This window comes from Schistocerca cancellata, chromosome 5, assembly GCF_023864275.1.
Source record: "Schistocerca cancellata isolate TAMUIC-IGC-003103 chromosome 5, iqSchCanc2.1, whole genome shotgun sequence".
NCBI lineage: Eukaryota > Metazoa > Arthropoda > Insecta > Orthoptera > Acrididae > Schistocerca > Schistocerca cancellata.
In genome coordinates this window covers 621,266,629-621,283,462 of record NC_064630.1, presented here as the reverse complement: position 1 = coordinate 621,283,462, position 16,834 = coordinate 621,266,629, and the positions used below count along the sequence as shown (strand labels likewise).

Below are 16,834 nucleotides of genomic sequence, written 5' to 3'. Positions count from 1 at the left end.
GGGTCATCATAATCAAGGATGGGATGTATTAGTGTCTCTATTAGTTTGTTTTTAAGCTCAAGAGAAACTACTTTTTTGTATTTCTGTAATGAATGCAGTGATGCTGACACCTTCTTACAAACTGCAGCTGTGTGTTCAATCCATTCACAGTGATGGTCCAGAATTACCCCAAATTCTTTTATGTCTGTGCTGTTTAGCATTAAGGGTGGAAGAGTTTCTCTGAACTGAGTAGTAATATGTCTTTTGTGAGTGACTGAAATTGCTTGAAATTTAGATGGGTTAAGTTTGAAAATCTTTTGTCATGCACCCATTCTGATACATTCTGGGTGGCTGTGTCCAGATTTGTCGGTATAACTTAGGTATAACTAAAGGTCATCAGCGTATAAATGAATAAATGATATTTGCAATGGGAGGTAATAGTTGACACATCTGTAACATATACCAAGAAAAGTAGTGGTCCTAATACTGATCTTTATGGGACACCTGCTACTACATTCTTCCATTGCAACCTCTTTATTCTGACCATTACACATTGCTACTGTTTGTAAGGTGTGAGTGGAACCACTCTACAGCACTTGGAGTAAAGGAACCACTGTACATCACTTGGAGAAAAGTTTTTGAGTTTAGCAAGTAGAATATCAAGTCAACAGCTTTGCTGAAGTCCAAAAGCACACAATACCCTCTTCTTATTTGTCCATAGCTTGTTTCAGTTCATCAGTCATTTTATAAATCATGCTGCTAATTTGCCAGAAGCCAGATTGGTATTCATCCATAAAGTTATTTTAGGTTAAGTAACTGGTAAATTGATTGTGAACTATGTATTCTAAAGCCTTAGATAATGCTGGTAGAATGCAAATGGGCCTGCAGTCCAGAGGTTTTTTTCTTTTTTTGCAGATTCTGGTTCGGTAGAGGTTTAACGAGTCGCTTTTTGCAGGCCATTGGGAAGATGCTGGAGAATGATTAAAAATATATATTATTATAAGCAGTAATGGGTTGCTGAAAAAATTGCTCATTTGTATTGTAATATTGTTGTATCCTGCAATTGCAGAACAAATTCGACCAGTTGACTTCCTGTCTGTGTTAAGGCTTACCAGCTGCAGAAAACTTTTTTTCCCCTTCGTACTGACCGCAGATATATCAAGGGATTCAGTGTTTTGTGACCTCATGCGTTGATCAAGTAGATATGTAGATGTGGTGAAATACTCATTCAAATTCTCAGTAGAAATGAGAGGTTCAGCTGCAGATTGAGATATGGCTAGTCCTAGCCCTCACAGATTTTCTCACCAGACAGAAGGTCTGTGAAAGTCCTCAGTTAATGAGCAGATGTATCTGAGTTTTGCATTTCTTACTGACAGGATTGATTGGTAAACCATGGAGCAGATTTTCTCCTGACTCTTCTAAATTTTTCGAAGCATATTTATTGTATAAATTATTGAGTCTCTTAGTGAAATTTGATACTTCATAATTTATATCAAAGTTATTGACTGTCACTCCCTGTCAAGAGATATCATAAACATCAGCTGTCAGCTCAGACATATTTAAGCAGCCAAAATCTCTAAAAGTGGACACTTGTGGTTTGTTCTTTGGACGTAATAATCAATCAATAATTCATGAATATTACATCATGAGCAGGTAAGAGAGGTGCAGAAATTTCATCAGTGGGAATTACTTTGTTTGGAGACTTGGTTGCAAAAATATCGATAGAAGTATGAGTGTCTGCAGTATGATGAGTTGGCCCAAATGGAAGCAATGTAAGATTTGAGGAGGAGAATATGTGCTTGAATTTTGAAACTGAAGGCCTGTTGGTTATAAAATTCATGTTCACATCTCCGGCTACAGTTAAGTGCTCATACAAAGATTCAAGACCTGTGAGTGTGTGGATTCAAAGCTAGAGAGCTGTCCAACTTTGAGTGGATTGTATATTACATAGATAAGACACTTTCTGTTGAGAAGTTGAATTTCAAGAAATATATATTCAGGTTGTTTTTCCTCATTTTTGAATGTGAGCACAACATTAGGGAGTAAGTTTGTACGAATGTAAAAGCAACCACACTGCCAGTCTTCTATAGTACCTGTTATGTCTCGGAAGCACGTGTACTTTCATATGTTCATCTGTCTCTCAAATGGTGATTACAGATGTGCCTTGGAGTCAGTGGTAAACAATGTGAACACATTCTTAAGTAAAGTGTAAAACTATGTTTCATTAAGAAAAGTATTTATTGTGTATGTTACATGTTATCAGTCATTCCAAATAAAATGGTTAGTTTTTTTATTTCCTATAATTACAATTTCATAAGATTCTTTTTTCCACAAATGGGGTTGTGCATCATTACCAAGTATGAATTACCGATGGTCCTATATCAGCTTTGACAAGTAAGTACCAATGGGGAGGTTTTAATGGAAAAAATGCCTGACTAAACAGTAGTTGTTTCCCCATCAACCTGGAAATGTACATAAGTTTGAAATAGCTTTCCTAAGCCTCGTCTGATGGGCCAGAAGCTATCATACACCATAGTCCCATATACAAAAATTAAAGCTGACTCTTTGTCTATGCAGTGTAGGAAATGAGATTTTATCTTAGCAGCTTAGGCCTGTCTTGCTGCATATAATGAAAGAACCTTGTTTGAGAGCTCTACCCAGCAGTGATTGCACCACAGTAGCCATATCTGGCCACAATGCTTTTCAGTTGTAGTACATTTATTGGATTCTTTTGGGAAAGGTTTCAGGGTCAATAATAAAAAGCACTATATCACTGTAATTGCCTTTTTAAGAGCTATTGAATGCAATTATGAAAAGTATATGCTTCCATTAAAAATAACCATACTTGTTTCAGTATCTCGGTTGATAGCAGAGTTCAGAGAATTATTCAAACAAAACATTACATGCCCTCAGCATACTATCAGTTGCTGATTTCTGGAACCATTCACAAAATAAATGGAGTATCATGTCTAATGAGACTCGCCTGTATAATAACACAACATTCACTTCTGTTGACAGTAATTCACCTCAGTGAAGATGACTTGTTGAGATAAAATTAGCAAGGCACTGGTGAGGGGAAGAAGAGCACATGGTCCATGCATGTATAACTAATTAAGCATGTGTGTTCAGGGGATAAAGTGACAGGAAAGTGCTGGTTTCATGACTGAAAATCCTTAGCCCAATGAAACATTGAAAGACACATATTGGAATACAGTAAGTACCAAGCACAACAAACGACATGGGATATTGTACTTGTTGTATTCCAACATATACAGTTCAACATTTTATTGGGCAATTAATCATTTTAAATCATGACAGTGGCACATTTTTTCCACTTTTTCATTCGAGGATGTTCATATGAAATGAAATCATTGTCTTAATAAATGTGTCTAAAGTAAAACTTCAGGCAGTTTTATTAACATTCATATCAATCAGATGTAAAAGCTCATCATCATCATCATCATCATCATCATCTTCATATCCTTCCAGCGAGCCGGGTGGGTTGTTTACGAACAAGTTGCTTCCATTTCGCTTGATATTCATCTTGTCTTGATATTGTTTCCCAGTTTTCTCCTCTAGTCTTCAAATACTCTTTAATCTGATCCTACCATCTTTTTGTGGGTATTCTTGTAGCTCTTTTCCCCAGCACATTTCTCTCCAAGTATTGTTTTGATAGGTGCTTACCTTCAGTCCCTTCACATGTCCAAACCACTAGAGCTATGCAGTACTCAGTCTCTCAGTCATTGACATATCCATTTGCATCTCTCCTGTGATGTCTTCATTCCTCATTTTCTCTCTTCTTGTCTTATGCAAGACTGGTCACAGAAACTTCAGATCACATGTTTGTAGCATGCTCGGATCTGTCTTGTCAGTGACAGCTTTCTAAACTGCATGTCATAATTGTTTGGTTCTCATAGGAAATCTCATGTCCCCCACAAGGTTCCACACTTGGTGAAAAAAAAAAATTAGATCTCTTTCTTACTCTGTTTTGTACTTCTAGTTTGGCAGTTCCATTCCATTCCTTGCCTTGTGGAGAAGTGGAATCTTCAGTGGCTAAGGGAGTAAACACCAGAGTTGGGCCTAGCAAGTCAACAGCTGACTATGAATGTATTGCTTTCAGCACGGTAACAAGCCTTGGATAGTATAAGCACAGTGGAAGCACACCCTCCAATCCAAAAAGGCTGTAATAAATTTATTGTCCATTCTAGTAGCTAATTTCAACTGGTAGTCATTTTCAAGCTGTAATCACAAGCCTCAAGCTTTGAAACACATTTGGCTAAATAACCAGTAAGTACGTAAAGGCCCACATGTCTTCATGTGTATGTGTAACACAAGTACAATCCAGTAGTGCACTAAGTTACATCCATTACAAAAAAAATATTTCCAATTGTTTGATGTATTCCATAAGTCATTTTTTCTGTGTACAAATAATGAGCTTGCAGAATAAAAAAAGAGTTTGGGAAAAAGATTTTATAGAGCCATAGCAATCATAGGGACTCAAAGTATTATGGATTTATTACTATGAGCAAAGCTAAATGTGAAGCAGAAATTGTTTCTGGTTGTAAAGATTTGGATGTTATCAAATTTAAGTGGGTCCAGATGCAGATGGCATGACTTTGAACAGCTCACAGGACTTATTGCTTGTGCTTATGACAATAAATGGTTGATAACTTGTGTGCTATCAAGAGATGAAAAAGGAGAAGTAAATCTTTTATTTATGTATCCCTGTGGATCATCTCATTTTTTTCATAATCACAAAGATCTGTTACATGAAATGTTCTAAAAAAAATCATACTTTTTAAATTAAATCCTGCAGCTGCCACTGGAAGACCATATTGACTATCAGATGAAAGAGTTGCGAATAGCTTCACAGATTATATTGGAAAAGAAAATGTTGTTACATCAATAATCCGTCATTATTGGTTGAGAGAGCAAGGTTATATCATTTAAAAGAAAACTGCAAAATGTAATCTGAGACTCTAATAAGAATGTAATTGCAGTGTCGTAATGTCTTCCTTGTTGAAGATGAGTGAAAAGTTTCTAATTGCAAGGCACTCAAATAACGCTTTGTTAAATAATAAAAGCTAAACCTTTGTTTAATTAATAATATTGATTAATATAAATGTATTTGTAAAATGAAGGTATAATTACATAAATTATTCATATTCTTCTTTCAGTAGGTGTTGTTATGATGTATGTAAAAATGTTTCACAGTTATCACGGGAAAGCCAAATGTGAATTTAAATTTAAATGTATGTTTCTAATAATCTAAAACAAATAAAAAATAAAAATGACTTAACAATAAAGTCTACATTAAAACTTAGTAATACGTCCAAAGTCTTAAAAATGAGTATTGTATTTACCTGTAAAATAGAGTTTATTTTAATATGTTGTGAACACCCTCATGAAATTTGGCATGTACAAAAAAAAAAGTTCTGAAATTTTAAAAATTTAAAAAAAAAAAAATTGTCTGGGAAAATTCAACATTGTTGTGAACATTGTCAAGCAGGACATACTGTTTTGTAGGAAACTGAATAAAATGATGCTAATTTTAGGTCTGTAGGTCAAATTTTTTTGAGATATGGTGTTTTTAAGGTTCTAAAACATTAACAAAAAATTGCATAATTTGGAAGTTTTGAGAATTGTTGTTGTTGTGGTCTTCAGTCCCGAGACTGATTTGATGCAGCTCTCCATGCTACTCTATCCTGTGCAAGCTTCTTCATCTCCCAGTACCTACTGCAACCTACATCCTTCTGAATCTGCTTAGTGTATTCATCTCTTGGTCTCCCCCTACGATTTTTACCCTCCACGCTGCCCTCCAATACTAAATTGGTGATCCCTTGATGCCTCAGAACATGTCCTACCAACCGATCCCTTTTTCTGGTCAAGTTGTGCCACAAACTTCTCTTCTCCCCAATCCTGTTCAATACTTCCTCATTAGTTATGTGATCTACCCATCTAATCTTCAGCATTCTTCTGTAGCACCACATTTCGAAAGCTTCTATTCTCTTCTTGTCCAAACTATTTACCGTCCATGTTTCACTTCCATACATGGCTACACTCCATACAAATACTTTCAGAAACGACTTCCTGACACTTAAATCAATACTCAATATTAACAAATTTCTCTTCTTCAGAAACGCTTTCCTTGCCATTGCCAGTCTACATTTTATATCCTCTCTACTTCGACCATCATCGGTTATTTTACTCCCCAAATAGCAAAACTCCTTTACTATTTTAAGTGTCTCATTTCCTAATCTAATTCCCTCAACATCACCCGACTTAATTCGACTACATTCCATTATCCTCGTTTTGCTTTTGTTGATGTTAATCTTATATCCTCCCTTCCAGACACCATCCAGTCCGTTCAACTGCTCTTCCAAGTCCTTTGCTGTCTCTGACAGAATTACAATGTCATCGGCGAACCTCAAAGTTTTTATTTCTTCTCCATGGATTTTAATACCTACTCCAAATTTTTCTTTTGTTTCCTTTACTGCTTGCTCAATATACAGATTGAATAACATCGGGGAGAGGCTACAACCCTGTCTTACTCCGTTCCCAACCACTGCTTCCCTTTCATGTCCCTCGACTCTTATAACTGCCATCTGGTTTCTGTACAAATTGTAAATAACCTTTCGCTCCCTGTATTTTACCCCTGCCACCTATAGAATTTGAAAGAGAGTATTCCAATCAACATTGTCAAAAGCTTTCTCTAAGTCTACAAATGCTAGAAACATAGGTTTGCCTTTCCTTAATCTTTCTTCTAAGATAAGTCGTAAGGTCAGTATTGCCTCACATGTTCCTGTATTTCTACGGAATCCAAACTGATCTTCCCCGAGGTCGGCTTCTACTAGTTTTTCCATTCGTCTGTAAAGAATTCGTGTTAGTATTTTGCAGCTGTGGCTTATTAAAATGATAGTTCGGTATGAAACATACATCTTGCTCACCAGATGGTAGAGGTTTGTCAGGACTGGCTCTCCCAAGGCCGTCAGTAGTTCTAATGGAATGTTGTCTGCTCCGGGGGCCTTGTTTCGACTCAGGTCTTTCAGTGCTCTGTCAAACTCTTCACGCAGTATCGTATCTCCCATTTCATCTTCATCTACATCCTCTTCCATTTCCATAATATTGTCCTCAAGTACATCGCCCTTGTATAGACCCTCTATGTACTTCTTCCACCTTTCTGCTTTCCCTTCTTTGCTTAGAACTGGGTTTCCATCTGGGCTCTTGATGTTCATACAAATGGTTCTCTTATCTCCAAAGGTCTCTTTAATTTTCCTGTAGGCAGTATCTATCTTACCCCTAGTGAGATAAGCCTCTACATCCTTACATTTGTCCTCTAGCCATCCCTGCTTAGCCATTTTGCACTTCCTGTCTATCTCATTTTTGAGACGTTTGTATTCCATTTTGCCTGCTTCATATACTGCATTTTTATATTTTCTCCTTTCATCAATTAAATTCAATATTTCTTCTGTTACCCAAGGATTTCTACTAGCCCTCGTCTTTTTACCTACTTGATCCTCTGCTGCCTTCACTACTTCATCCCTCAAAGCTACCCATTCTTCTTCTACTGTATTTCTTTCCCCCATTCCTATCAATTGTTCCCTTATGCTCTCCCTGAAACTCTGTACAACCTCTGGTTCTTTCAGTTTATCCAGGTCCCATCTCCTTAAATTCGCACCTTTTTGCAGTTTCTTCAGTTTTAATCTACAGGTCATAACCAATAGATTGTGGTCAGAGTCCACATCTGCCCCTGGAAATGTCTTACAATTTAAAACCTGGTTCCTAAATCTCTGTCTTACCATTATATAATCTATCTGATACCTTTTAGTATCTCCAGGGTTCTTCCATGTATACAACCTTCTATCATGATTCTTAAACCAAGTGTTAGCTATGATTAAGTTGTGCTCTGTGCAAAATTTTACCAGGCGGCTTCCTCTTTCATTTCTTAGCCCCAATCCATATTCACCTACTACGTTTTCTTCTCTCTCTTTTCCTACACTCGAATTCCAGTCACCCATAACTATTAGATTTTCGTCTCCCTTCACTATCTGAATAACTTCTTTTATTTCATCATACATTTCCTCGTCATCTGCAGAGCTAGTTGGCATATAAACTTGTACTACTGTAGTAGGTGTGGGCTTCGTATCTATCTTGGCCACAATAATGCGTTCACTATGCTGTTTGTAGTAGCTTACCCGCATTCCTATTTTCCTATTCATTATTAAACCTACTCCTGCATTGCCCCTATTTGACTTTGTGTTTATAACCCTGTAGTCACCTGACCAGAAGTCTTGTTCCTCCTGCCACCGAACTTCACTAATTCCCACTATATCTAACTTTAGCCTATCCATTTCCATTTTTAAATTTTCTAACCTACCTGCCCGATTAAGGGATCTGACATTCCACGCTACGATCCGTAGAACGCCAGTTTTCTTTCTCCTGATAACAACGTCCTCTTGAGTAGTCCCCGCCCGGAGATCCGAATGGGGGACTATTTTACCTCCGGAATATTTTACCCAAGAGGATGCCATCATCATTTAATCATACAGTAAAGCTGCATGCTCTCGGGAAAAATTATGGCCGTAGTTTCCCCTTGCTTTCAGCCGTTCGCAGTACCAGCACAGCAAGGCCGTTTTGGTTATTGTTACAAGGCCAGATCAGTCAGTCATCGAGACTGTTGTCCTTGCAACTACTGAAAAGGCTGCTGCCCCTCTTCAAGAGCCACACATTTGTCTGGCCTCTCAACAGATACCCCTCCGTTGTGGTTGTACCTACGGTACGGCTATCTGTATCGCTGAGGCACGCAAGCCTCCCCACCAAGGGCAAGGTCCATGGTTCATGGGGGGGGGGGGGTTTGTGAATTAGTAACTCCCAAGTAAAGAGATTTTCGTGTAAACAACTAATACTATAAATGTACAAAAGTTATCAAAATCTGAGATGTCAAGAACTTGACCACTGGTTAATTTCACGTGGACTGTCCCACTCATTTTCTTTTGCAGTAGTTGTTGCTTTCTTCAGCTCCATTACTGATAGCAATTGAATATTGTGCAGAGCACAACCATTCTTTTAGTTTTAATAACTTCATTCATTCATTCATCTGTGAAACAAGTTAAGATACATATTGTCAAAGAAAAGCATATCATAAAAACTTGATATGTACACTGCATTAACGATAATCGTATTGCGTAACATTATTTGTGCTTATGCCAGCTAAACATAACATTAAATACTAAACAAAACTGTTACCTGTAAGATAAAAAGACATCTTTCTCAGTTACATGAAATCGATGCTGTTCACCTTCTGTCAATAGCATTGGTATTTTTCAGAGAAAATAATTACCTACCGATGTAACACTAGAGGCTTGATTACAATCCACTATTTTTTGCTATGTAACTGAGCAAAAAAAAAAAAAAAAAGTGTTGTCTTGTACTGTGATAGTGCAGATCATAGTTCAGCTGTAACCGATTTTTATTACCAGAAACAAAAGTCATTAATGAATAAAAGTAATAAGAATTCCTAGATTATCAAAAAGGCCTCTGGAAGATGTGTGGTTATCTAGTTTACACAGTATCAGTCTGTTTGCTTCTGCTGAAATTACACATTGTGGGAATTTAGACTGAAATCCAGGCATTCCCAAAATTTTAATAGTTTGTGTAAATAATGTTTGACATAAACAAGAGCTAGAAATCATGTATCAAGCTGAGTAGTTGATATCTGCGGATGAAAGAATAATTGGAAATGAGTTGGATTGTAATTAAAAGATATATCTCACCATTGTGTGAATTATGTTTGTGACTAGAGTAACACTGTTCTGGGTAGAAACATGAAAGTGTTTGTTCTTAGTCTTAGTCTGTTTCATATCTTTTCTCTTTCAGTTACTATATTGAGCGGTATCATAATGACATTGCTTTTCGTCTCGGAACTGCAAGCTTATCTGTCACCAGACATTTCGGAAGAGCTATTTGTGGATACTTCAAGAGGAACCAAACTTCGGATAAATCTGGACATTATTATACCTTCTATTTCTTGTGAATGTGAGTTTAATGTAGTGATAAAAAGCATGTCGCAGTATTATGATTTTCACAGTAAAACTTTATTTTTGTTTCATTGCTGTAGTTTTGGTGCTTGATGCTATGGACACATCAGGTGAGCAACATCTGCACATTGAGCACAATATATACAAGAGAAGATTAGATAAATCAGGAAATCCAGTTGAAGAACCACAAAAAGAAGGTATGTAATTCTCTGCCTCACCAATTTTTCTTAGTACAAAATGATTGTGTTCACATGCTTGCAGCCTTGAACTGTGCTTATTCAATACATCTATGGTTTAGATAGTTTCAGGCATTGAAAACTGTGACAGTTTAGCATCTGATATTCCTGTGACGCATTATGCAAGTCAGACACCAATAAATGTGAAAGAAGGATAAGAACTGGGTAGCTAAAAAGTGATGATAGGATTAATTAAAAGAGAAAGAAGTGATTCAAAGAAAAAGAAGTGATTCAAAGAGAGAATGTTGTTTTTATTATTTTTAACATACGTATTAAATTTTCTACAACTGTGTAAAGTCTAATCTGTACTAATAATAAAACTGAAAACCCACCGTGACTGTTAGAACATGCTGTTCTCCAAAAAGACTAGACCAACTTCCATGGTGTTTTCACAGGTAACTTGAGCATAGTCTGGGGGCAATGACCGAGCGAGGTGGCGCAATGGTTAGCACACTGGACTCGCGTTCAGGAAGACGACGGTTCAATCCCGCATCCAGCCATCCTGATTTAGGTTTTCCGTGATTTCCCTAAATCACTCCAGGCAAATGCCAGGATGGTTCCTCTGAAAGGGCACGACCGACTTCCTTCCCATTCCTTCCCTAATCCGATGAGACCGATGACCATGCTGTCTGGTCTCCTTCCCCAAGCAACCAACCAACCAACCATCTGGGGGCAATGTATTGGCTTTATTTCAAGCAAATTTGGATCATGGAAAAAAATACTGTGATTTTATCAAAAACCATTGTATCTGTTTGTTTGAAAGGGTTCATCTCCAAAATTACTAGACAAATTTTCGTGCAGTTTCCACAGGTAACTTGAGTGTAGCATGGAGCAACATATAAGATGTATTTCATCAAAATCTGAACATGGAAAAGAAAGATATCATAATTTAAAGTTCTATCTAATATCATTTACTCATCTTAGTGGTACAGATGAATAATCATCAAAGTGTAGTACACCAAATAACCAGTAGGTGGTGCTGTTGGTTTCATAGCACACCAAAGATCCTATAGATGGCGTTCCCGGTGAGATTATGTTACTTAGTGTCAGTTGCTGTTCATGTGGCCAGCTCTCCTGTGTTAGTGAAGCAAACAAGCTCTTTGTTCATGTCCCCAATCATACTACTTCACCGTTGTATACTAAGAAAATTTATAAGTTCAAAATAAATTCAACGTGTATGAAGTCTCGGCACAACTCTAAATGAATACCCGGGCAACTCCAGGTTTCTCAGCTAGTGACAAATAAAACGTGCTACTGTTACCTCCTTATTTTATTTCACCATCCATTTAGACTTTCTGTTCTTTCATTGATGGGGCTTCTACTCCTCCATCATTAGATGGACAGACCTTTTACATTACTAAAGTTTGAGAGAAATTGATTTTGAGTCACTTTGCCAACTTGTGTTTGCTATGTGATATGATGACAAATGCTACAAATTGTTTGTAGTATTGCTAATACATGTACAAGTAAATTGTGGATGATATTGAGTTTAAGTCGCTGTTACAAACTGCTGCGTGTTTGCCAGATTAAGTCACTACAAGAAGCACAAGTAGTTTGCAGTATTGGTAAAGTATACACTATGTGATCAAAAATATCCGGACACTCCCAAAAACATAAGTTTTTCATACTAGGTGCATTGTGCTGCCACCTCTTGCCACGTACTCCATATCAGCTACGTCAGTAATCATTAGACATCATGACAGAGCAGAATGGGGCACTCCGCAGAACTCATGGACTTCGAACGTAGTCATGTGATTGGTTGTCGCTTGTGTCATACATCTGTACACGAGATTTCCACGCTCCTAAACTGGGCCAAGGTCCACTGTTTCCAATGTTATAGTGAAGTGGAAATGTGAAGGGACACATACGGCACAAACGCATGCAGGCCGACCTTGTTTCTTGACCGACAGTTGAAGAGGGTCATAATGTGTAATAGACAGACATCTATCTAGACCATCACACAGGAATTCCAAACTGCATCAGGATCCACTGTAAATACTATGACAGTTAGGCAGGAGGTGAGAAAACTTGGATTTCATGGTCGAGTGGCTGTTCATAAGCCACACATCATGCCAGTAAGTGCCAAACGACACCTCGCTTGGTGTAAGGAGCATAAACTTTGTACGATTGAACGGTGGAAAAACATTGTGTGGAGTGACAAGTCACAGTACACAATGTGGTGATCCGATGGCAGGGTGTGGGTATGGAGAATGCCCAGTGAACGTCATCTGCCAGTTTGTGTAGTGCCAACAGTAAAATTAGGAGGCGGTGGTGTTATGGTGTGATCATGTTTTTCATGGAGGGGACCTACACCCCTTGTTGTTTTGTGTGGCACTATCACAGCACAAGCCTATGTTGATGTTTTAAGTACCTTATTGCTTCCACTGTTGAAGAGCAATTCGGGGATGGCGATTGCATATTTCAACTTGATTGAGCACCTGTCCATAATGCACGGCCTGTGGTGGAGTGGTTACATGAGAATAACATCCAAGTCCTGATCTGAATCCTTTAGAACACCTTTGGGATGTTTTGGAACGCCGAATTCATGCCAGACCTCACCGACCGACATTGATACCTCTCCTCAGTGCAGCACTCCATAAAGAATGGGCAGCCATTCCTCAAGAAACCTGCAGCACCTGATTGAATGTGTACCTGTGAGAGTGGAAGCCATCATCAGGTCTAAGGGTGGGCCAACACCATATTGAATTCCAGCATTACCGATGGAAGGCGCCGCAAACTTGTAAGTCACTTTCAGCGAGGTGTCTGGATAATTTTGGTCACATAATGTATATAAGTTATGTGATACACTAATATAGTCAAGTGTCCTTCCCCTGTAAAAATTGTGATTCACATCAGAGTCACTGTTATAGCAATTAAATGTAATAATTAACCAAATTCTCATTGATATGTGAGCTATTTGTCCCCGTTGATGTCCTAAGCACCGATAAATGCTGACAGTATATAAAAAGTACATTCTTTGCTTGTATCAATCTGTGAAGTAAGATAGTAATTACTGAAATGTATTTGTATGGCTGTGGTAATGTGGACATCATTTGTAGTGACTTTTGGAAGTAAACAACAAGCAATATTATTGTTTAGAATGTAGGCCTAATATCATGTATTCATTTGTTGCAGTATTATGCAATAAGCTTGGACGCATTGCAAAATTAGCTTAAAATCAACATCACTTACACTTCAATAGAACACAATGTCCACTAGAAAGTAAGGGAGGATATAACCTCGAACTTATTTGTAATTTGAGATAATATTAGTCTAAAACAAAGTAGGGAAAAATATTTTAACAGCAATAATAATTAGAAAAGTAAGAAGAAGGGTCAAAGAGAAGATTGGAGGGAAGGGAAAAATACTCAAAGTAATGATGGAACAGAAAAGCAACAAAAAGAAAACGAAACACAGTTGGGGTAGTGTGAAATATGACAGATCAAAGGTTGGAAAGAAGAAGATTAAGATCTAGTATTAAACATGGAGCAGAAGCTCAAAGTAGGGTAAATTTGGGAAGGGAATTAGCCATCTCTTTTTCAAAGGAACTGTCGTGGTAACTGGTTTAACCATTCTCGTGAAAACACAGGAAGTCTCAACCTGATTAGTATGTTGGGAAATTTGACCCAGTCATGGACACATGCAGAAATTTATTCAAGAAGGGACAAGATTCGGTCATTCTTGATATAACTGTTGTGATGAATTTAAGAATGTGTTGTATCCAAGAATTACATTTTACTGGAAGTACACCAAATGTATTGTTTGTGCAATAAGTTCAACTTAATATTTTTAAAACTTAAATTTATTTCATTATGATATGCAAAGTACATTTTTCTATTTTATTAATATGAGTACAGACACTACCTCTTTGATTTAATGATATGAAATTATGATCCCCCATATGGTTGTATCCACACTTTAGAAAATCCTTTACTTTATGTCATAATGTAGTGTTTAGTGTAAATAAACTTTGTGTAAATACACTTTTTCTCATTGTTTAACTTCACTCATTTAAGATCAGATTTGATACAGCTGTAATTAATTGTAAAACTATCCATTCTGTTCTTGTGTATTGTGTACTCAGTTGACATGTTTCTATATTTCATGCCTGTTGATATTTATTGTTCCCATAGCATGCATTTAACTTGCACCATGCAGATAAAATTGTGTAGATTTTATATAGCGTGTGTCTTTTTTGTTTTTACAGATTTGGGAGCTACAATAACTGGCTCACAGGTAATTATGACAAGACATTTGTGTGATAAATGACATAATTTAATACTGTTTGCAAAAATTGTACTGCAAAAGACCTATCAGAAGGGAATAAGACTTAATGTGTATATAACCTAAAGAACAATTAAATATAGGAAGCAGTAAAACAATATTCATTTTTTAAAACTGGTAATCATTGAAGTTTCCATGCCTCTGTATGCCGTGAGACTGGTTAAAATTGGTTTATGCCAAATCTTTTTCCAAGTTCAGTATACAAGGTGTGATCAAAAAGCCATTATCATCATATCATCATCATCATTATCTTCTTCCTTTCATGGATTATGCTGTTGCCCGCTCTGAACTCACAAATAGACAAAATCATACCCATCTTTTTTTATGTCTTCTGATATATCTTTTTCCATTCGCCTTGTAGGTCAGCATCTTCTGGGGAATTCTGTGATGTGGCATTCTCATGAGATATTTCTCCAATCTTCTTCACCTTCCGTGTCCACTTGCCCCATTTCCTTCAGAAATTTTTAAAAGACCGAGTTTTGAAGGTCCCAGTGGGTTCTGCCTTGTTGGATACCGTTATCCAGGAAAATGGTGTGCCTCAGGGTTCCGTCCTGAGCGTTGTCTTTGGAATCACCATTAACCCTATAATGGCCTGTCTCTCACCTGACATCTCCGGCGTTCTTTTCATTGATGATTTTGCAGTTTATTACAGTTCTCCATATACTTGTCTCATTGAGCGTCATCGTCAGTGATGTCTTGATCATCTTCACTCATGGAGCATTGACAGTGACTTTTGTTTTTCCAGTGACAGAATCATCTGTATGAATTTCTGGCAACGCAATTGGTTTCTTCCACAATCTTTACATCTTGGGTCTGTTGCTCTTCCATTCTTTGAAACTACAAAATTCCTGGAGCTCGTGCTCAACAAGCAACTTTCTTGATCCTCCCAAGTGCCTTACCTGGCAGCCCACTGCATGTGGTCCCTCAGTGTCCTACATGTCGTCAGGAGTACTTCCTGGTGAGCCGATCAAACCATCCTCCTCTGTTTGTGCCGGTCCCTTGTCTGTTCGAAACTAGACTATGGGTGTTTAGTTTATGCTTCTGCACATCCATCCCTCTTATGCCGTCTCAATACTATCCACCATCGTGGCATCCGTTTGGCCACTACTCCCTTTTACACTAGTGCAGTTTAGTGTCTGTTTGCAGAAGTTGCCAAACTATTGTTGTCCTACCACCATGAGTTTCTCCTGAGCAGATATGCATGCCATTTGTCTGCCCTGCATAGCCACCCATCCTACACCTCCTTCTTCGATGACGCCTTTGGTTGTACAGGACGTGTCTCTCTTTTCTGTTACCCCCCCCCCCCCCCCCTCCCCCGCTTTCGGCTCTTTGTGTGGCACCTTAACTTCCTTCACACTACCTGCAACTTTCCCAGTGGGTGTGAACCCTTTACCACCTTGGCTTCGTGCGGCGGACCATGTTCACCTTGGCCTTCATTTGCTTCCTAAGGACACTACTCGAGCTTCGCTCTATCACCTTGAGTTTCATGACCATTTCGCAATAGTACCTTTGTGTGCACTGTTGGCTCTTGGACTGACTGTGGTGTGTAATGTGCCTTAGTCGATGGCACTGACATTTTTCGGTATCAGCTTCTGGAGCATTGCTCAGTATTACAGCAGAACTCTACGCCCATGCAGTATGTCTGGCGACACAAGCTTTGCAGTTACATTATCTGCTCCATTCAAAGCCTCTGTGTGCTGTACACAGTCCATCCCTTAGTGCAATGGGTCCAGGAGAGATTGAAGGGTACAATTTCCATTCACACGACTCCCGAAACTATACAGGATATAGGCCAAGTACAATTGCCACTCGGAAAACTCCAGAAACTATACAAGATATAGGCCAATGTTGCATCCTGGAGAAAGGTTCTTCTACTGTTTTTGTAACATCATGAGCCATGTTTTCAATCACGAAAATGTTTTCAGGCTTATGCCCCCTCTACCATCTGCCCCTATTGAATGATTGTCTTAATAGAAGTTGATACTTTGACAGTTAAAATATCCCAACACAATCTTGATGTCTTGGTCATGAAAGTCATTTGGCTTGTGGAAGGTAAAATCAATATTAGATGGTTTGTACACTGATGTAATAGTACACAACTGTAGTTCAATTGCCAAAATTTTAATGTTGTTTGTGTCCATGATACTTATTGACTTAATCTCATATCTGGTTTTACAAAGATAATATTACCATATTGTTCATGAGGGTGTTCTAATGCTGTCTTCATGCCTTCAATTTTTGCTCTTCAGTTGTTTACCTTTCTGTGTATTTCTTCCATGTTAAAATGTCTCATGAATG

At 37.9% G+C, this 16,834-nt stretch overlaps 1 protein-coding gene across 3 annotated transcripts in view; it reads left to right on the top strand.

Moving 5' to 3' along the window:
• The window catches only part of LOC126187434 (endoplasmic reticulum-Golgi intermediate compartment protein 3), a 112,474-nt gene that overhangs the window by 20,193 nt on the left and 75,447 nt on the right, over nt 1-16,834 (top strand). For all 3 annotated transcript variants that reach the window (XM_049928509.1, XM_049928508.1, XM_049928510.1), the window contains exons 2-4: nt 9,856-10,014; nt 10,097-10,213; nt 14,460-14,488. In XM_049928509.1, the coding sequence (XP_049784466.1) occupies nt 9,856-10,014; nt 10,097-10,213; nt 14,460-14,488 (305 nt within the window). The remainder of the gene's footprint in view (nt 1-9,855; nt 10,015-10,096; nt 10,214-14,459; nt 14,489-16,834) is intronic.